The 16961-nt window shown below is 45.8% G+C and overlaps 1 protein-coding gene across 2 annotated transcripts in view; it reads left to right on the top strand.

The window, feature by feature from the left end:
* Positions 1–16961, top strand: part of LOC134539750 (tryptophan 2,3-dioxygenase) — a 63838-nt gene that overhangs the window by 17919 nt on the left and 28958 nt on the right. For both annotated transcript variants that reach the window (XM_063382020.1, XM_063382021.1), the window contains 4 exons: positions 3071–3296; positions 11167–11324; positions 12170–12237; positions 15521–15592. In XM_063382020.1, coding sequence (XP_063238090.1) covers positions 3274–3296; positions 11167–11324; positions 12170–12237; positions 15521–15592 — 321 coding nt within the window. In that variant the 5' untranslated portion in view covers positions 3071–3273. The remainder of the gene's footprint in view (positions 1–3070; positions 3297–11166; positions 11325–12169; positions 12238–15520; positions 15593–16961) is intronic.

A 16961-nucleotide genomic window follows, 5' to 3' on the forward strand; every position in this document is an offset into this window, starting at 1 on the left:
TATAAGTTTACAAAGTATGATTTTTGTGTAGTTGAATAGTGTTCTGGTCAAGTGTAAGAGAAGGCTTAACGCATTATATTCTCCAGTATGTATGTAACAAAAAATATTAAAAGACAAGTGAGCGAATCATTCAGTACGCGCCAGTGACGTGTGACATCTAACCTCGGTAACGAACAAATTCACGTATTCTATTGTTGCGAATACACTTATAATACGAAACTCAAAAAAATTGCTCTTAGGATTCTTGCCGAGCGTGATAAATATACGCAAATTGTGTTTTCAAATACATTTATTAACGCGAATCACACCCGCACCCGCCGCTAGAATTAGCTGCCGCAGCAAGCTACGTCGACTATCGATCATTCTATTTGCAGATAGAAATGTAAACTATATAATGAAACGACTGCGATAAAAGAGGAAAAGACTCGAAAAAATTACTAAACCTCGGCTTTGGACTTGATTTACGATAAGTAATTTTATTAAAATACTGCCTATGTGGTTAAAATTCATTAAACAGTTAATATAAAATTTGGCTTTATGAACTTTGGTTCGCGTCATCCGCCATAGATGGCAGCACTGTGGTTACTCATTTCCCTTCATTCGACTTCAGTTACATTCACGAAATTACTCATACCAAATGCCATATACCGAGATCTAAGATGTTTCAGATCAAAAAGCTTTGTAAAATCTAATCTCAGAAACGTGATGAGAATATGCAACATACATACATTGTTATGTAATAACGGACGTCTTGCAACATTGTAAATGTAATGGTTATTCCATTCACTTTCATGATCAAATGGGGTAGAAAATGTGGGTTTATCTTACATTCTCGTTTTACCTAGTTGTAGTCGATGTCTCATGGTAAACTATTCACCATGTGTTATTGATGAAGAGGAAATAACCTTGCCAGTACATCTTTTGTGGTTTACAGTTTGCGAAGAAACCATGCGTGCCGTTTCATACATCTGTGCGCTTTTGTCTGGTTTTAAATACTGACATTTTTTGGTACTCTCTTATTCTGGGCTCGGAAGATCAAAACAAGAATCCAACAAAAACAATCGTGCAGTAAGGTCCCCACCTATTCGGGCACACGTACGGTGTGCCAAGCTTCAAGAAAATTCACATTATTAAAATCTGCTCAAAATATAACATTGGTGTCAGTTCACAAAAAAAAAAAAAAAAAAAAATATATACACACACACACACTTAAGGCGAATGAGTAGTTCTGTTTCGGTATTTAAATTTTAAACTGTATTTAGAAGATGGCTAAAACGTGTGTTTATTTTAAGTTTAGGCATGAAACTCCCGGTATATATCCTTGAAAGCACTCAAGGGACTTGCATTACACCTTTATCTTCATTTCCCCGCCATATAATGTTACTATTACCGCACATATCTCTTGGTATCTCTTGGTTTCCCTCTTCCATGAATGGTTGTAGCACAGAGCTGCGTGGCTGGGGACCACGCGGCCATTCAGCCCGCGGCCGGCGCGGGGAGGGGGAGGAGGGGCGGCGAGTCGCGCAGTGGTGGGAGTAGCGACAAGCCGCGACCAGCGACACGAGAGTCGCAGGGACATTTCCTTACCAGTTCTCATACCTATTTCCTGTTGGCGCGCCTGCTCTCGTACAGGTAAGGCTGGGTTCACAATTAAATAAATTAAGCGAGTGCATAGCAAGCCATGCACACGACCTATGCACACGACCTGTGCGAACTGCGAAATCGGTTCACAATTGAATTCTTACTGTTAATTTCAGCCAATGAAATTTCGCGAACTATGCGACATCTGTTAACAGTGTTAGAAAATAAACATATTAACTTTCAAAATAATGATAATACTATTATTATTTCGACATTTTCTTACCACAATATGGTTAATAAATATAAACATATTTCTAGTCCCGCCAAAAAAGCACCCTGCTCTTCTCCCATTGGCTGTTGTGCCATGCGTATGCGACCGAAATAAAATATATTCATTTCACTGCTATGCGCACGACCTCGCTCCCATGCACACGACCAACTTTCTGCTATTGTGAATCGTTAGGTTAGGAAACATGGCGTTCATATCCTATGCACACGACCTACTGTTACTGTTACTGTTATTTTTTCAATTGTGAACCCAGCTTAAGACTCCAGCGCCCATCCTGTGGTCATAGAGAAACAAAATTCTTTCAAAGTTTAATGACGCGTTTTTTCTTTTTTTTTTTTTGCAAATAAATCAAATTTATATTAATATATTTCTGAATATTATTAAATAAAATGTTTTTTGTTTTAATTTTTTGACGTGATAACGTCTTATAAATCGATGAACGCCGGCTGCACGCACGAAAAAGCATGACTCATTGTCACGTTCCGCCTGAGCCGATCGTGCAAGCGAGAGCGCGGAACAAGCGATAGAGAGGCACGATCGGCCTAAGCGTTCGGCTTGTGACGCATCTATCTCTCTTCCACTCACGTTATCACGTAAAATTATCGTCCGTAAACCGACTTTACAGACAACCCCCTTTTTTTATTCAGCACATTTATATAATACCATACTGAACACACGAAATCTGGGCAGTACCCTACTTCACTGGAATAACTTGGTGTTTGATTGGCGTCTTGTTTCATTCGTCATTGCATGGTAGGCGATAATACTTAGTTCAGAGACCCGCGACCTGCGCCGCGACACGCTATTTGCGACCTGCTCACAACACACCTACCACAGGTAGAGAACCTTGTATGTGAGTGTGAGAGGTTTTAGAAGCAAATTATTTAATTATTTGTTATCGTACATGAAAATTGCAGAAAAAAGATTTTTAATTAATTTTTTTATGAAGAAATTGTTTTATTACGTTATTTTTATCTCATTATTTAAATGTTATTAATATTCACTGTGTGACATTAAATATCATAATTTACAAAAAAAATTGAAATGATGTATGCTCATATTTTATTGCCATGATTCATCATACATTTCTCGAAACAAGCAAAACTTCTGGGGTATTACAGACATTTTAGAAAATAAAATAGGTATCCTAGAATGTTTAAATATATTCTGCATAGTAATATTATAATGTTGTACGCGCAGAAACTGGCCGGTGTCCACTTGCGAGCAACAACACAGACTGGCCACGCTCGCGTGTCGCGTGTCGCTGCTCAGACCTGCTGACTGCGACACGCCTGGCGCTCCTGGAGCAGAGAGCGACATGGCTGTCGCCGCGACAGCAGGGGTTCCCGCCTCACAGGCGGCGCGGGTCGCCAGTAGCGCCTGTGGTCGCTGCCGGAGCAGACATGTCGTGCGTGCACGCTGGCGGGTGAGTCCTCGCACTACAACTGTACAACTGACACGTGTATGGCGGCGTTAAATACCAGCAAAAACATCAGTTATTATTTAATATTATTGTTTATCAAACGTGCGATTATTTTTTACGGCAATGTGACACCACCTGATCTGCTTCTACAATAACGTAGACATTGAAACTAGGAAGTATATATTTAGTTCATAATGTAAAAAAAAAATATCTTTTTTTTAAAGATTAAAATTAAAAACTTTCAGCATTCTGAAATTGTATCGAGCATCTTAGCAATAAATAAGTTTAAAGGCTTGTATTATTGTTAATACCTACTCTACTTAACTATGCGAGATTGATAGTTATCGAGTGCCTGCGTTTGAACTTGAAATTACTGTTGACAATTGATATTTTTAATAAATTCTATCGTCACGCACTTGCGATCACATTACGTATTTGTATATTCATAGATGGCAATGTAGTCGGTGATTGTATGCGGGTACAGAAAAATAACTTTGAGTTTCCAGTCTTTCGTTGAGTTCCTCAGGCCACCTCGCAGTACCCGGTAACCTCCCCCCCCCCCCCCCCTGCGTGGCTCAGGTCGTGTTCATGCAGTATTGTTGACATCATTCCTTGTAATTTAATACAGCCAAATGATGGGCACCACAAACCATTGATAAAGTATGATGCTCTTTGCGGTGTCGTAGTCTTGCATCAACCTACAGGATCCGCCTTGTGTTCACTTCACGTAGCGCATGCAGATGACGTAACAGTTGCAACACACCACAACTTCTGGCTTCAACAAATATAGAAACAAAGGTTCTCGGGTTTGTCAGGCATTTTTTTTTTTTAATGTCAAGTGTGGCCCATAACCATTACAACAGAAGCTTAAGTGTTCTGCAAACTGTGTTGTGATCCATCACTTCACAAACACTGGCCAGTGATATCCGGCGTGCTCCCACGTGCGAGAGGCTAGTAGCCTAACCACTACAGCACCGCGGGTGACGTCTTTTCAGTATAGAGACTACTGACCTCAGTCAACGCCGCGGTGGAACATGGTTTCCCGCTGCCTTCCGCCAGTCCACAGTCTGACATGTGTCCGGCACCCAAGCGTTTAACCTTTATCCCCCCCCCCCTTTTTTTCCTCCCGGGTGCACTCTGTGCAGAACTTCTGAAGACCATCACGCGATTTGAAAACTGTTTCAGGATTTTGTTTTTTAACTTTATTTGTATTAGAATGAAAATAGCTAAAACTCGTGTTTTCAGAACAATGTCCAGGCATGAAACACCGGGACAGATTCTGGAAAGCACTCGGGTGACTGGTATTACACCTTTATCTTCATTTCTCCGTCATGTAATGTTACTTTTACCACTCAGATATCATAGTTGCCAGTCGACAGCCTTGCGCTTAGAGGCGACACTGCACTAGAAGCACCAGCGAGCGTCGCTTTAACACTGGCTGGGTGTCGACTGACAGATACGCCCTGACTAGGAGAGACCCTTAGCCACCAGCAACACGTGGTTCCTCGCAGTGTCCAGTGCTTTGCCTCGGACAAGGGAGGTCCAGCAGGAGATGCCTCTCGATTAAACTCTCGGTCATTATTACACGGTTCACTACTTACCAGAATTATACGACACGAGGCGGAAATTTCGAATTACAGCCTTAGGATAAATAAAGTGATTATAACACTGTCATTTAGGAAGGGGGCGCGGGGTTTTCCGGGTAAGAGCGCAAGTTACGTCGCAGTGGTTCTGGTTTGTTTTCCTGGCGGTCTCATTTAGGAGTGAAGGTCGGAGCTTACGCCGCTCACAACTCGGTTGTCTGGGACCGGCGGGTAAGGAGGGGGGGGGGGTTCACTGCACTGCGGTGACATAACACACGCCGGGTCTCGAAAACATACAGCGCGGTACATCTGGCCCGGCAAACTGTACTTCAACTGTATTTCATCAACAACACAAGATGTTCGGAAGGAGAAAACTCATATAATTATATACTAAAACAATACAAACGTTTGATCGTACATCATTTTAAACCAACCCCTGAAATGTCTCAGCGCAGGGGCCTAACAATACAATAAGTGAATTTGGTGGTTGCCAGATACGGTTTTTGTCACGGGAGTAGCAAAGTGTCAGACTATATCATGGCTGTACAAGAGCATACTGTCATATTACAAAATATACATGATGTTTTAGTGTTTGTGTCTGTAAATATTGTGATGAAAAGGTGTAATTTTGTTTTTACTTCAGAAACATTACTCTAGATCGTATGTGTAGATACTCTATGTACCCTCTACTCTAGGCAATTTCTCTTAACTTTCAAACTTGGAACTGTCAGAAATGTTTTATTAATAAGTGAAAAGTATGTTATATTTAGTATTTATATCGTCAAGATGATTGCCTGCCTACCTAACATATCCCTGCGGAGACTGGTCAGGAAAATGCCAAAGTCAACATTTTTTTTTTTGCGTCTAACGACCACTTCATCACATTCCATCAACACAACTCATCCCCACCTGCAGCGCAAGAATTATAAGTATACTTCAGGAGACAGAAGCCTCTGAACGATTCGCCTTTGTAATTTTCACCCAATAAAAACACTTGGCGCAAAAGCACCTAATAGATGTAAACGAGACTATGGCAAGAACAGTTCGAGTAGTTTACTCCCAGTGAAGTCTAAAGTGCTGAGAGATCCGAAGTACTTACTCCTGGTAGTTTGCCAACATGCAACGAGAGGAGATGGATAACAAACAAGAAAGAATAAGGAAGTTTAAACAGGGAAATATTGTAACTAACTAAAGCTAGATTGGTACGAGTAGCTGAAAACGGAAAGAAGCAGAAACCAGCTTCAGGAATTAACCAGTTTCATGTTGGGGACGTAGTATTTAAGAAAACTAATCCCATCAGCAATGTTTGGGAGCATGTGACGAGTAAGTTGTGATTGTGATACGATGGTCCTTATAAATTTAATGGGTTTAACTGCATTTGCTATCAGATGTAAACTGTGGATGGTCAGCAAGTGGTTGGCAACTACAATATTTCACAGTTGAGAGAGTGCAAGCAAACTTCAGAGATATAAAGTAGTATGCAAGAATCAACATGTATTGCAGTAGTGATTATTGTACTTATCAAAAAATCTGCAAGAGGAGTCAGGTACCAAATTATTAAATTACACATAACTAATATTATTCAATAATCTGTACATTAAAAAAAACAATAATGCTATACTCTACAGCTCTATAAGTGCCCCCCCCCCCCCTGAAAAAAAAGGTTCAATAACTGCCATTAGTAAAGGATACCATCTTACCCATTGACTAGAACCAAGCAAGGGATAAATGTTTACCATTGCTGTAGGTTTTCTGGATGTGTTAGGTTAACGACCTCTAATAACCAAAAGAAAAGAAATGCAAATGTGTTTGAAGAGCAGCCCAGCCATGGCAAAATCCGTAAGATGTGCAGAACAGTGCTCAATATAAATGCAAAATTCTAGTTGTTAGTAAGTATCCCGAGCTTGGCTACTCATGGGACCCTCCACTCTCAATGTACTCTGTCTTTGCAGAGCTGTGCGACTCGCTGTGTTGGTATCGCGTAGTTTTGACAAGTCCAGATAGAAGCAACTCTGGCACGTGTACAGGGGTGACCTGGAGGATGGCGAGGTGCTGGCGGCTCAGACTGGCATGATGTATGGGGAGTACCTGCAGCACTATGACTCCTGGGAGAGTGTACCTGTAGCTCTGGCACGTGTACAGGGGTGACCTGGAGGATGGCGAGGTGCTGGCGGCTCAGACTGGCATGATGTATAGGGAGTACCTGCAGCACTATGACTCCTGGGAGAGTGTACCTGTAGCTCTGGCACGTGTACAGGGGTGACCTGGAGGATGGCGAGGTGCTGGCGGCTCAGACTGGCATGATGTATGGGGAGTACCTGCAGCACTATGACTCCTGGGAGAGTGTACCTGTAGCTCTGGCACGTGTACAGAGGTGACCTGGAGGATGGCGAGGTGCTGGCGGCTCAGACTGGCATGATGTATGGGGAGTACCTGCAGCACTATGACTCCTGGGAGAGTGTACCTGTAGCTCTGGCACGTGTACAGGGGTGACCTGGAGGATGGCGAGGTGCTGACGGCTCAGACTGGCATGATGTATGGGAAGTACCTGCAGCACTATGACTCCTGGGAGAGTGTACCTGTAGCTCTGGCACGTGTACAGGGGTGACCTGGAGGATGGCGAGGTGCTGGCGGCTCAGACTGGCATGATGTATGGGGAGTACCTGCAGCACTATGACTCCTGGGAGAGTGTACCTGTAGCTCTGGCACGGTGTACAGGGGTGACCTGGAGGATGGCGAGGTGCTGGCGGCTCAGACTGGCATGATGTATGGGGAGTACCTGCAGCACTATGACTCCTGGGAGAGTGTACCTGTAGCTCTGGCACGTGTACAGGGGTGACCTGGAGGATGGCGAGGAGCTGGCGGCTCAGACTGGCATGATGTATGGGGAGTACCTGCAGCACTATGACTCCTGGGAGAGTGTACCTGTAGCTCTGGTACGTGTACAGGGGTGACCTGGAGGATGGCGAGGAGCTGGCGGCTCAGACTGGCATGATGTATGGGGAGTACCTGCAGCACTATGACTCCTGGGAGAGTGTACCTGTAGCTCTGGCACGTGTACAGGGGTGACCTGGAGGATGGCGAGGAGCTGGCGGCTCAGACTGGCATGATGTATGGGGAGTACCTGCAGCACTATGACTCCTGGGAGAGTGTACCTGTAGCTCTGGCACGGTGTACAGGGGTGACCTGGAGGATGGCGAGGTGCTGGCGGCTCAGACTGGCATGATGTATGGGGAGTACCTGCAGCACTATGACTCCTGGGAGAGTGTACCTGTAGCTCTGGCACGTGTACAGGGGTGACCTGGAGGATGGCGAGGTGCTGGCGGCTCAGACTGGCATGATGTATGGGGAGTACCTGCAGCACTATGACTCCTGGGAGAGTGTACCTGTAGCTCTGGCACGTGTACAGGGGTGACCTGGAGGATGGCGAGGTACTGGCGGCTCAGACTGGCATGATGTATGGGGAGTACCTGCAGCACTATGACTCCTGGGAGAGTGTACCTGTAGCTCTGGCACGTGTACAGGGGTGACCTGGAGGATGGCGAGGTGCTGGCGGCTCAGACTGGCATGATGTATGGGGAGTACCTGCAGCACTATGACTCCTGGGAGAGTGTACCTGTAGCTCTGACACGTGTACAGGGGTGACCTGGAGGATGGCGAGGTGCTGGCGGCTCAGACTGGCATGATGTATGGGGAGTACCTGCAGCACTATGACTCCTGGGAGAGTGTACCTGTAGCTCTGGCACGTGTACAGGGGTGACCTGGAGGATGGCGAGGTGCTGGCGGCTCAGACTGGCATGATGTATGGGGAGTACCTGCAGCACTATGACTCCTGGGAGAGTGTACCTGTAGCTCTGGCACGTGTACAGGGGTGACCTGGAGGATGGCGAGGTGCTGGCGGCTCAGACTGGCATGATGTATGGGGAGTACCTGCAGCACTATGACTCCTGGGAGAGTGTACCTGTAGCTCTGACACGTGTACAGGGGTGACCTGGAGGATGGCGAGGTGCTGGCGGCTCAGACTGGCATGATGTATGGGGAGTACCTGCAGCACTATGACTCCTGGGAGAGTGTACCTGTAGCTCTGACACGTGTACAGGGGTGACCTGGAGGATGGCGAGGTGCTGGCGGCTCAGACTGGCATGATGTATGGGGAGTACCTGCAGCACTATGACTCCTGGGAGAGTGTACCTGTAGCTCTGGCACGTGTACAGGGGTGACCTGGAGGATGGCGAGGTGCTGGAGGCTCAGACTGGCATGATGCATGGGGAGTACCTGCAGCGCCATGACTCCTGGGAGAGTGTACCTGTAGCTCTGGCACGTGTACAGGGGTGACCTGGAGGATGGCGAGGTGCTGGCGGCTCAGACTGGCATGATGTATGGGGAGTACCTGCAGCACTATGACTCCTGGGAGAGTGTACCTGTAGCTCTGGCACGTGTACAGGGGTGACCTGGAGGATGGCGAGGTGCTGGCGGCTCAGACTGGCATGATGTATGGGGAGTACCTGCAGCACTATGACTCCTGGGAGAGTGTACCTGTAGCTCTGGCACGTGTACAGGGGTGACCTGGAGGATGGCGAGGTGCTGGCGGCTCAGACTGGCATGATGTATGGGGAGTACCTGCAGCACTATGACTCCTGGGAGAGTGTACCTGTAGCTCTGGCACGTGTACAGGGGTGACCTGGAAGATGGCGAGGTGCTGGCGGCTCAGACTGGCATGATGTATGGGGAGTACCTGCAGCGCTATGACTCCTGGGAAAGTGTACCTGTAGCTCTGGCACGTGTACAGGGGTGACCTGGAAGATGGCGAGGTGCTGGCGGCTCAGACTGGCATGATGTATGGGGAGTACCTGCAGTGCTATGACTCCTGGGAGAGTGTACCTGTAGCTCTGGCACGGTGTACAGGGGTGACCTGGAGGATGGCGAGGTGCTGGCGGCTCAGACTGGCATGATGTATGGGGAGTACCTGCAGCACTATGACTCCTGGGAGAGTGTACCTGTAGCTCTGGCACGGTGTACAGGGGTGACCTGGAGGATGGCGAGGTGCTGGCGGCTCAGACTGGCATGATGTATGGGGAGTACCTGCAGCGCTATGACTCCTGGGAGAGTGTACCTGTAGCTCTGGCACGGTGTACAGGGGTGACCTGGAAGATGGCGAGGTGCTGGCGGCTCAGACTGGCATGATGTATGGGGAGTACCTGCAGCGCTATGACTCCTGGGAGAGTGTACCTGTAGCTCTGGCACGTGTACAGGGGTGACCTGGAAGATGGCGAGGTGCTGGCGGCTCAGACTGGCATGATGTATGGGGAGTACCTGCAGCGCTATGACTCCTGGGAGAGTGTACCTGTAGCTCTGGCACGGTGTACAGGGGTGACCTGGAGGATGGCGAGGTGCTGGCGGCTCAGACTGGCATGATGTATGGGGAGTACCTGCAGCACTATGACTCCTGGGAGAGTGTACCTGTAGCTCTGGCACGTGTACAGGGGTGACCTGGAGGATGGCGAGGAGCTGGCGGCTCAGACTGGCATGATGTATGGGGAGTACCTGCAGCACTATGACTCCTGGGAGAGTGTACCTGTAGCTCTGGCACGTGTACAGGGGTGACCTGGAGGATGGCGAGGAGCTGGCGGCTCAGACTGGCATGATGTATGGGGAGTACCTGCAGCACTATGACTCCTGGGAGAGTGTACCTGTAGCTCTGGCACGGTGTACAGGGGTGACCTGGAGGATGGCGAGGTGCTGGCGGCTCAGACTGGCATGATGTATGGGGAGTACCTGCAGCACTATGACTCCTGGGAGAGTGTACCTGTAGCTCTGGCACGTGTACAGGGGTGACCTGGAGGATGGCGAGGAGCTGGCGGCTCAGACTGGCATGATGTATGGGGAGTACCTGCAGCACTATGACTCCTGGGAGAGTGTACCTGTAGCTCTGGCACTTGTACAGGGGTGACCTGGAGGATGGCGAGGTGCTGGCGGCTCAGACTGGCATGATGTATGGGGAGTACCTGCAGCACTATGACTCCTGGGAGAGTGTACCTGTAGCTCTGGCACGGTGTACAGGGGTGACCTGGAGGATGGCGAGGTGCTGGCGGCTCAGACTGGCATGATGTATGAGGAGTACCTGCAGCACTATGACTCCTGGGAGAGTGTACCTGTAGCTCTGGCACATGTACAGGGGTGACCTGGAGGATGGCGAGGAGCTGGCGGCTCAGACTGGCATGATGTATGGGGAGTACCTGCAGCACTATGACTCCTGGGAGAGTGTACCTGTAGCTCTGGCACGTGTACAGGGGTGACCTGGAAGATGGCGAGGTGCTGGCGGCTCAGACCGGCATGATGTATGGGGAGTACCTGCAGCTAGACAAGGTGCTGAGTGCACAGCGGCTTGTGAGCGCTCAGGACAACCGGCCAGTTCACGACGAGCACCTCTTCATCATCACGCACCAAGGTGAGTGTGCGGGCCTCAGAATGAAACCACTGAGTTTGTCTGACTGTTTCTTGGCGTCTGGGTTGAGACTGCATCTTAATCATTAATAGTGTTAGCAATGTTCTGGTGTTTTTTGTTGTAGCAACTTTCGAGGGTTGAAATTGCCTTTAAAGTTGCTTGCAACAAAACATGCAGAACTTCGGGCACACCATAAGCTATACAGATGTGGTATAGTTCAGAATTGAAGTAGTATTTGTTGGCTCTGGTAACTGAGCGTACGATTTAGGTGTTTGATTTGTAAGCTCACTTGTCTGTCTCTCACCAGGGGGATGCGGTGTTGATTCCCGGTTTCATCACGAGTGGGGTATTGGGTTATTTCGGGATTCACCACTTACCCGTATAAGAGCTGGATGTCGGCGAAACGTAAAACTCTGTCACTCATTCAATCGCAAAGAAATTAAGTGGACGTGAACCTAGCATATTGGATCCCACCTAAAGAACTTCAGTCTGAAACGATGACGTTAAAGGTGTAATTCTGGCACGGAGGAACATGTGTTCTGGGTCGTCTGTCTAAGGTCCTGAGTACCGCGTAAGCAGTGGACGATACAGGGAAAAACCACACAGGGAACCTCCACAACATTTCACTGTAGCGCACAAACCGTCAGTAATGGAGGTTCTGTGCTGCCTCTGAGAACGTGTAGTCGTGCTGAAGCTCGTATGGCTCGTACTGCAGAGGTCCTGTATCCATGCTCGGCCGAGCCCACTTATGGCAGTCCTCACTTCAGGCAGACTGTATATTCCCTGTCCGCACAGTGCTTACCGCTACATTCACATCTATGTACTCTGGTATTCTTGTTCTGTTACAGCATACGAGCTATGGTTCAAACAAATAATATACGAGCTGGACTCAGTACGAGCCAAATTCAACAGTCAGGTGAGGTTTATTTTATAAATGATATTTAGAAATTACAATTTAGTGTGTGTGTGTGTGTGTGTGTATATATATATATATATATATATATATATATATATATATATATATGGCCACCAATTAATTACATAGGACCATTTAACATTGAATCCGTCAAGGGATTACGGAGGAAGGGTGTGATTTATAGAGTGAGAGAAATAAAAAGAATAGAGCTACACATATTAGTCAAGTACACAAAGATCGATTGTTTTGAAACTTCTAAGATATAAAGTTTGCTTATTTTAAGCTGTAAAAATAATAGGCTACTCTTTCGAGGAAGTAAATGAAGGTTTCGGGTGTGAAGTATGGTAAGTAACATTTTACTGCCTCTTTTGGAATTTAAGGAACTCTTTTCATTATTATTATCATCAGGGCTTCACATACCATTATGTAAGTACAATAGCTCAAATTCGGTAAAAATGTTAGTTACCATGGTTCACACCCTTCAACTAATGATAGTATTGTTACTTGTCCGAAAAGGATAGCCCAGTTGATTTATTGCAGTTTTATTTAAGAGCTAAACTTGACGTTATTAATTAAATTAAAAGCAATTTAAATGCCTGTTAAAAAAAATAATTGCACCTCCGTAAGATCTCTTTTTACTCTCCCCACTGTAGAGCGGCTCGACAGCGGCTCTTTACTGTTCGTCTCTCGTCCCAACACTCTGCTTCTCTCTCGCTCGCCAAGCGGTCACTCCGCCCTCTTCACTCCACTCCTCTCCACACCACTCCACTCCACTCCTCTCCACTCCACTCCACTCCACTCCTCTCCTCTCCACTCCACTCCACTCCTCTCCTCTCCACTCCACTCCACTCCACTCCACTCCACTCCTTTCCACTCCACTCTGGTATCTCTCCGAGAGTTCGCGGTGTCGCCGCCAGGCTCGCTGCAGGTCGTACACCCGAGGAGGTCTCGCGACCTAGCACTCGAAGCTGCCAGAACAAGGGCGTCCTAGTTACGGCGCCCTCGAGAGGCCGAGACGGCGAGGGCCAAGACTACTGGAAAGGCCGGGACAGCTCGACGTGGGTCGCAGGTTTCCCCGGAATAAGCCGGGCCTCCAGCCATCTCTGGCCGCCTCGTAACAGAACACTTATTTAACAATATTAAGATTTTACAAGATTTTTATACGTTTAATTTATTTTTAGAATACTAGAAGTTTGTCTATTTTTAAGATTTCTTATAAACTTGAGCCATTGTTATAAAAATTCTTAAAAATTAATTCACGACGAACCCCTCCCCCTCTAATTTCTTTTAATATATGCTTTATGTTTATGTTATTATTCTGGGTGTAATTGCGCGTTGTATTTTTCCAGTGTTTTTGTTTTGTTCTTACTTAAATGAATTTCTTCAGAAAAATGTGTAGTAAACATATGACTTGTTTTGACAAGCGCTTATCTTAACTTGAACCATGTTGCGTGTTGTTTGGAGCGCTGTACTGCGAGTGACGCACACACGCTGTGGAGACCCGCCTCAGTTGGGCTTGCATCACTACACTTTCTCATCAGACAAGCCTGTGTCTAGCTTCTAGCTGGAGTGTTAGACGGCGCTGTGCCAGTCTAGAAGTGTAACTTAGGCTGTCTCAAGTAGATCAGACTTTCCTAGGGTACAATTATTAGAGATTGAGCTCTGAAATAACATGTTAAATTTTATCAGGTGTAAGAAAGTAGTAGTTTCAACATGTAGCAGTACAGCCGAAATAACAGAATATGAGCCAAAAACAGCAAAACAGTTATCCTATGGGAAATTATCGCAGTTGTTTCAATATATAGGTACTTAAAATTCATTCTCAAAAATAGTACAAACGATTTAAATGGAAATGACAAAATTGCAAATTCACGGTGCGAAAATTATATGTACCTAGTTCCTAAATAGATCATCGATTCACATGTATTACACACAAATTAAATAAACGAATATGCGTGTTATTATCCTTGTTGTATACAAGAGATCTTACCAACTATTTACTTTCATTAGATGACTGCTAAATATTTAAATATTATCATTCTCAATCACTGCATATGATCAGAAAGGGTAACAATAACAGTAAAAGTAACAGGATTACTACTGAGAATCTTCAGGTCGTTACAAAAGAGTGGCACGGTGGTAGCTGCGCTGGCCCGTGCAAGGAGGCCCTGGAGAGAGCATCATTTGTCTAGTGAGCGTACCATCCTCACTGCAGGCGTCATTTGCGATGTGGAGAGAAACAGACTAGACCCTGAAAGGGACATTATGTTGTTTTTTTGTCACAAGAATTTGATGTAGACAATAAGTCTGATGAACAATTTCTTATTTTAATTCTTTGAACGTTTACCACTCACGTTTAGCACTCACCTTCACTGGACGTTGCTTGTTTAACGCCTTTAACTGACTACGGGTTTTGTTTTCATGCGATTAAACATACTGTGGCCATGTTATTTTCATTTACAAAATTATCAATCTTTCATGTAATTCTGTTTCCACTTACATTCCCCCCCCCCCCCCCTCACTTGCATGCCATATGAAAACAGTACTTTAGGAATAAACTCAATTTGCATAGTTTTATGGATACAAAAATAACGATAGCAAAAAAAAAAAAATATTTCAATAGAGCTTAGCGTAACTGTTCGAAAGCCCAGGGTTAAGGGGTATAGTCCCGCTTAGGGCATGACGTATTTAGAATTAGATTGTAAGCCGTCACAAGGGTGGAAATGTAGTCGTAGTAGGTACATATTATAACCTCAAAATATTTGACAATTCGTTATTTTCATTAATTTAATTTTTTAACATGCCTACCAAAAGTCGAGATCTTAAGGGTGGGAACGACACACATATAAATATATAAAACAGAACATAAAAGACAAAACAAAACTAAAACCATAATAAAAATTGTCACTGCAAATACCTGGACCCCCGTCGGCTCCAAAGTAGGCCAAATCTATCTGAGGTAAAACCACAGCAGGTAGGCACATTATTTAAACGTTTGTGTTCTTGTGTTAGTGATGTAAAACCGGGAAGGATCATAGCACGCGGTTTAAAAATTCGTGTTTTAAAATGGCGATGTTTACACTGAGAACAAAAAAACCTTAGCAGACTGTTAGCTGATAAGTTTTTGTAGCATTACAATTATTGCTCGTTACATGAAGATGTTGCAAGTAGGTTCCGTACAGGATCATTCAGTTGGCGGTACTGAAGGGTAACTGCTACCTGGTGAAGCCATCACAGGACTGTTGTGTTCTTCCTGTGCTCAGTCTGCTGGGTATTCTTGCAGGACCTGACACTGGATGAGTCGCAGTCCTTGGAGATCCTGCGGCGAATGAACAGGATTGTGCTCATCCTAAAGGTGAGTTGTTCTGCAGAGCTGCCAACACCAGCTTCCTAACTACCGGCTGTTCTGTGCAATCTCTGGGGAGACAGCTCATTACTTCTGTAACGTTGCGTGCCGTATAACTAAAGCTGCAAATATTGAACATTTGTAAGAAAAGCTAATTTAGTTTACCTTCAATTTGATGTATTATTTGTTGTAAATTGTCTCAATTAAACTGTTATAATATACCATTGAAACTGGGACATTCTGTATAGTATTTTACATTATTTACTTTTAAAAGCACAGGTTAGGTTTTGCTAACAATTTTTGCTAGTACTGCCACAGTACAGAGGAAATATTACACACCCATCCGCAGCAAGCAACAGTTAACATCCACGTCTACCTGGGCACTCGTACTGAGTGCAGAGGTTCAGAAAAAAAATACGTGATAAGAAAACAGCTCAGGATATTCGAAAGGTGTCTGTTTACGAAAAACCTTTAATAATACGCTGAGGGCGTATGAGTAATTCTATTTCCCGATTTCATTTTTGAAGAGTCGAAACGACTAAAACGATCGTTGAGGAGTCATTTTTAGACATGAAACATCCGGTAGAGATTCTTGAAAGCACTTTCTCCGTCATACAGGCTAAATGTTCAGGCACCGCTCAGACCTCACACGACGAGCCACAGCCTTGCGCTTAGAGGCGACACTGCGCTAGAAGCACCAGCGAGCGTCGCCCTAACACTGTCGCCGGCGGAGAGCGATGCAAGCCTCGGGTATTTCTCTCCGCTGTCGGTAGCAAAGACCAGCAAGTGTGCCGGGTGTTTAGCTTTGTGCCCTTGTATTGTAGAACCGGAGCAAACAAATTCCCTTTTTCAGGCTTATTATTGTAAAAATAAACATGTATAAGTATTATAAAATGTAAGGAGCTATATATAATTTAATTTAAAAGGGGTATTTTTCTTTATCTGTGCGAATATTTTCTAAGTGAAAACATGACGCGTTTTATAAGAGCAACATCATAGGCTTCTTTTAAATTTTCTGAACACTTCACTTCAATTATGGAGGGTGAAAAACGCAAACCGAAACGCAAGAAGTTGATATTCTTCCTATGTTTGCGTTGCCAATTCGCGTCTTGCGCGGTTCATGAGCAGGTTTGATGCGTCGTTGTGAAACGTTTTTGCGTCTTGCGATAGCTGCTTGGTTAACAGCCGGCCTCGGAACGAGGCCAGAGGCCAGCCACTATCGCGAGTATCTGTCGGCCAATCACGAGGCGCGGCGAGTTGACCCCGCCCTGTCGGGGCTCTTGCGCGGGGAGCGGGGAGAGCCGTAGGGTCGACCTGTCCCTGCGCAGCCCGCGCCTGCTCGCCCTTATGGCTCGGCCACGTGAGCTCACACACCCGT

The sequence above is a fragment of the Bacillus rossius genome, chromosome 15 (assembly GCF_032445375.1).
Source record: "Bacillus rossius redtenbacheri isolate Brsri chromosome 15, Brsri_v3, whole genome shotgun sequence".
Classification (NCBI taxonomy): Eukaryota; Metazoa; Arthropoda; class Insecta; order Phasmatodea; family Bacillidae; genus Bacillus; species Bacillus rossius.